The sequence below is a fragment of the Lactuca saligna genome, chromosome 3 (genome assembly GCF_052625555.1).
Source record: "Lactuca saligna cultivar CGN05327 chromosome 3, ASM5262555v1, whole genome shotgun sequence".
In the NCBI taxonomy this organism is placed as follows: domain Eukaryota; kingdom Viridiplantae; phylum Streptophyta; class Magnoliopsida; order Asterales; family Asteraceae; genus Lactuca; species Lactuca saligna.
The window spans coordinates 103,922,628-103,927,649 of record NC_136419.1 but is presented as its reverse complement, the minus strand read 5'-3'; the positions used below and the strand labels follow the sequence as shown (position 1 = coordinate 103,927,649).

The 5,022-nt window shown below is 34.7% G+C and overlaps 1 protein-coding gene across 1 annotated transcript; it reads right to left on the bottom strand.

Moving 5' to 3' along the window:
• Window positions 1-340: 340 nt before the first annotated feature.
• Window positions 341-4,714, bottom strand: LOC145037084 (Protein kinase superfamily protein). The gene is made up of 3 exons (XM_078985652.1): window positions 3,445-4,714; window positions 1,906-1,980; window positions 341-1,692 (listed from the first exon to the last, which is right to left on the bottom strand). The coding sequence occupies exons 1-3, from the start codon at window positions 4,181-4,183 to the stop codon at window positions 392-394; spliced, it is 2,115 nt and encodes a 704-aa protein (XP_078841778.1). The 5' UTR covers window positions 4,184-4,714; the 3' UTR covers window positions 341-391.
• Window positions 4,715-5,022: the final 308 nt, after the last annotated feature.

Here is a 5,022-nt window from a genome sequence, read left to right as displayed (position 1 = left end):
AAAGTTGACAACACGAAATGGGAACAAGAAGTCGAGGAATTTGGTGTTGAGGGTATCCCACATTTTGCATTTATGGATAAAAATGGTAATGAAGAAGGGAATGTAGTGGGCAAGCTGCCCAAAAAATACTTCATAGAAAACATTAATGCACTTGCTACTTCAAGACCATCAATCCCACTTGCCTGAGTTGTCAGTGAGTTTGCAAATGGTGGAACTAAAAAAGTCCACAATGTATCCGACCCGAGAAGTCACGGTTAAATAATTCAAAATATATGTAACAATATAATAATAATTAATTCTTTTATAAAATTACAAAAAAAAAAAAAAAAAAAAAAAAAAAAAAAAAAAAATCAAAGATTTCTTTTCTTTCTTAAATGATTCATTTTACAAGTCACCTAACAATATTTCCTAACAAGCTATTGCTTGAAGGTGAACTCTGATCACTTAACCATGGATCCTGTATAGACATGGGTGAATTATCTTTATCTTTACTCGTATCTTTATTGTCTGGTATTGTTAAACAATCTGATATAACACTAAGCCTCCGGCTACCAATTGCCGCCACTCCTGCCACCTTTTTTATGATACTTCCGCCTATTGATTTCTCACTGGCGTTATACGGCGATGAAGAAACCGATGATAATGATCCAATTGTCATATTATCATCAATCGTGTTCCACCCACTAACTTTAATCTCTTCCAACTCATCTGCCACTTCCATCATCGAAGGCCTCATATCTCTATGAAATGCTAAACATCGGAAAGCCAATTCCGCCACTTTGTGAATTGACGAAAGTGTCCATGCGTCTTTATTCGGGTCCAAAAAGGGGTCAATTATATCATCCACACAACCTTTCCCAATTCTATCTATAGCAAGAGACGCTAAATTTATCTCACTATGATCCCGAGAAAAATCAACCACTTTTAAAGCGGTGATTATTTCTAAGAGAACAACTCCAAAGCTATACACGTCACTTTTATCTGAAAGATGGAAGTTTTGATGGTACTGCGGATCGACGTACCCTGGTGTACCTTGTGGAGCGGTTGAGATGTGGGAATCATCCAACATTCCTAATCTGGAAAGTCCGAAATCCGCGACTTTAGAGTTGTAATTATGATCCAAAAGTATGTTGCTAGATTTGATATCTCTATGGTAGATAGGCGGATTCATAGTCGAATGTAGGTGAGCAATCGCGTGTGCAGTTTCAGTTACGATCGTGAGTCTAACCGTCCATGGGAGACCTTTCCCGCGTTCCCTTTGTAGATGTTGTGAAAGCGTTCCGTTTGGCATGAATTCATATACAAGAATCTGCTCGCCTTTTTCGATGCAACATCCCAAAAGGCGGACTAGGTTAGGGTGGTTTACAGTGGAGATTAGTTTGATTTCATTCATGATTTGGTCGTTTCCGTCTGTGTCTCGTTGTCGGAGTTTCTTCACCGCCACCCATTCGTTGGTGGTTAATTTTCCGGCGTACACCGTACCGTATGCTCCGACACCTAATCGTTGTTTATCGGAGAAAGAGTTTGTGGCGCGTTCGATTTCTTTGTAGGGGTAGAATGGGACACTGAAGCTAGCGGTGGCTTCAGAGAACTGTCGTCTTGCGCTCCGTAGGTTTCTAGAAGCGGCCCGTTTTCTAAGGCAGTAGCAAACGAGCGCGAACGTTGACATAAGAGAAGCTCCGGCGACTATACCTGAGAGTAAGAAATATACACCAAGTGTTTGGTAAAACATCTCACTAATGAAAGCGATAAAATATGTGACCGACTAAAGGGATCACACAAAATGTTTGATAAAATGTTTAACTTGTTAGGGTTTGGTGTTTTATGGTGTAATATTGGAGAAAGAAACAATTTATATTTATATCGATAAATAAAATGTAGGGTATCTATAGTTGCGAATTTTACCTCCAATAAGCACACCAACTCTTGATGTTTCACCGCATTGGCCAGACATGTACCTTGACGCGCCACAATTCGAGACTGTTGCAAGTTGATGTCGACAAATTAAATAAAATAAACTTAAATTTTCATGAGACCCCGAAAAATTATAAAAGGTAATGAAATTTAAATTTTTATAAATCCTAGCAAAAACGAATTTAAAGAAGTTAGTATCCAACTCTTTTAATTTTTGTTCGTTTTAAATGTTCAGTTATTACTTTGATTATGATTATGATTTTGAATTTTGAATTTTCTCAACAAAACAATGATATATCTCTTGAATAATAATAAAAATCAAATGTTAATTCCCCCATTATAAAAAGTCAACCAAAACCATCATAAGAAACAACCTACAACCCACCATCAATCAAAGATTTGTTAAATCAAGGCTACCAAATTACATGGTGGAATCGCATCATTCATGAAGATTAGATTAGATATTCGACTTGTTAAAGTCCAAATATTCATCTCACAAAGAAATAGTCAAAAGTCAAATGCCATTAAATCATCAATCTTTTTTTGCTAATTTGTGTATTAACATTCTAATATATAAATTGATTATAAAATGGAAAGATATTTATGCTACCAACTAAACTAATTTGTTCACATGAAAGAGTTGAGAATTGAGTCCCTTCCGTTTCAATTTTTTTAAATTTCCTACTCATTCCAAAATGACGACTCATACCCTTTGACCAAACCACAAGTAAATCAATATTGGTGGCCCTTCAAAGAAATTCCATGTATAAGAAAAGTAATAAATTAATAATACTAATTAATTAAGGGATTAGTTGATTTTTCTTTTTTGTCATAGTTTCTGACTTTTGTACATTATTTTATCCGAATATAATAGTGTCATACTTCTTTTCTTCTGAATTAATCCATAAATTATGCGTCATATGCACATAATTAAAGTTTATTCTTAGTTTTTCAATTTTCTAATCTACAAGAATAAAAAAAGAGAAAAAGGTATGAAATCAATGTTTGTACTTTGGTTTAGAATATTTAATGAAAAGTGATTATGATTAAATGATTTACTTATTAAAATACACAGTAAACTTTAGAAAAAAAAAAGATTTACATTTTAATAAAAATTCCATCTATAATTTTCTTTTTAAATCATGATTTACCAATTAAAATTGGTTAGAAATAATTACAAGGACGCAATTTATTAAAATGATTAATTGAAGATACCTAAAAAGAAAATGTTATATATATATATATATATATATATATATATATATATATATATATATATATATATATATATATATATATATATATATATATATATATATATATTTTGCCATTATATAAGCATTTGTAAAATTTTACTGAATTTTGGTAGGAAAATAATTATTTATACATAAAAAAATCTTCGTGACAAATTGTTTTGGTAATTTTTCACGTAAAAAGGATTTAAAACATGATTTTTTTTTTTTTTTTTTTAAATTGTCGTAAAAGAAATGATAATAGTAAAAAGTGGTGGTGGTTGGAAAGGGAACTAACCTCTATGGCAACCATCGCCGGCGATGAACCCATCACCGTCGTATCCTTCATTACAGTGACACCGGTAACCCACCGTCTGATTCAAACGAGACACATTCCGGCAAACCGCGTTTTTATGACAACCGCAGTCGCCGTGAACCCACCAACCCAATTCCAACGACTGAAACTCCAACGACACCGGCGATCCCTGTGAGCTGTTCGCGTTCAAATCAATCGTCACCGACGACAACAAAACCTCACAACCGGCGGATTTCAGTTCTGTCAAATCAATGAACTCTTCTCGAGAATTATCCTCAGAGTAACAATTCATGCTCCGATTTATCGCCGAATCACACTGTTGTATGCTGAAACGATTCTCAACTAAATTAGTCGACACTATACAATCATTCAAACTCGCCCTGCAGTCTTCCAACAGCAATGCGTTTCGTGAAGTGAGAGCGAAGTTTGAGTTATCGAAGCGATTAATTTCTTCAAACGAACGACTGCAATTCGCCGGTAGAATAATCGATATATGATCTCTGGTAAAATTCTGAACGGTGTATCCACCAAAACGAATCTCTCCATCGGAACAATCCAGACGAATTTCACAACCATCGCTAAATCCGAAGGGGTAGGAAACTGTATTTCGCCGATCACCGCTTTGACTACTACAAACCCGATTACAGTTTGCTTGAGCAGATGTTGACGATGGTGTTGATATTATTAGAATCACGGAAAAGAAGAGGAGATGAGAAATCATGTTTGAATACTTTCGGAATTGAATTGTGGCAGAAATTTTATCGGGGAACGTTGAAATTGAGAGAGAGAAAATGTTTGACTTTGATAGGTCATTAAAGCGGTTTAGTTGATGTTGTTGAGAAACTTCATGCTTTCCTTCATAAATGCCGAGAAAAACAGAGAGATATGATGATTTCTGGTGAGAACGTTAATTGATGCAGCTCCGAGATATGAAAACCCGGAGAGAGAGAGAGAGAGAGAGAGAGAGAGAGAGAGAGAGAGAGAGAGAGAGAGAGAGAGAGAGGTGATTTGACTTCTGATAAGATACAAATTGAATTCAAGGATTAAAAAGGGGAAGCCATTAAAGAGCTCTAACTGTTCTTCCTACTGGCTGATGGAAAACCAGACGATAAGATCATACGGCGGAGAGAGGGAGATTCCGGGACACTTTCCGGCGAAGTTTTACTTATGGGAAGAATGGAATGAGGGGGAGAAATCTAATAAATGACATGTGATGAAGTCGGGTTAGCGCCTTTTGTGAAATTACAGTTGTACTTTTTGAGATTGGTATTATATATTTCCTTTTTGAGTTAGATTTAGGGTTAATGTGATTTAAGGTAATCAACTATTTAGATGTTCATTTTTAGTCCTTTATAAAAAACAATTAAAATTAAAGTCCTCCGATTTAGATTATCGTTTCCAATCTTGTTAACATTTTAATCGATTGGATTTGAATTTGTAATTGAATTTTAGTTTTAGTATACGATCACTAGAATACATGATACAAGATATCAGAATATCAAAGTTAAACAATAAACAAACTTCTTCTTTACCATTTATGGCTTAATACTAACCGGTATT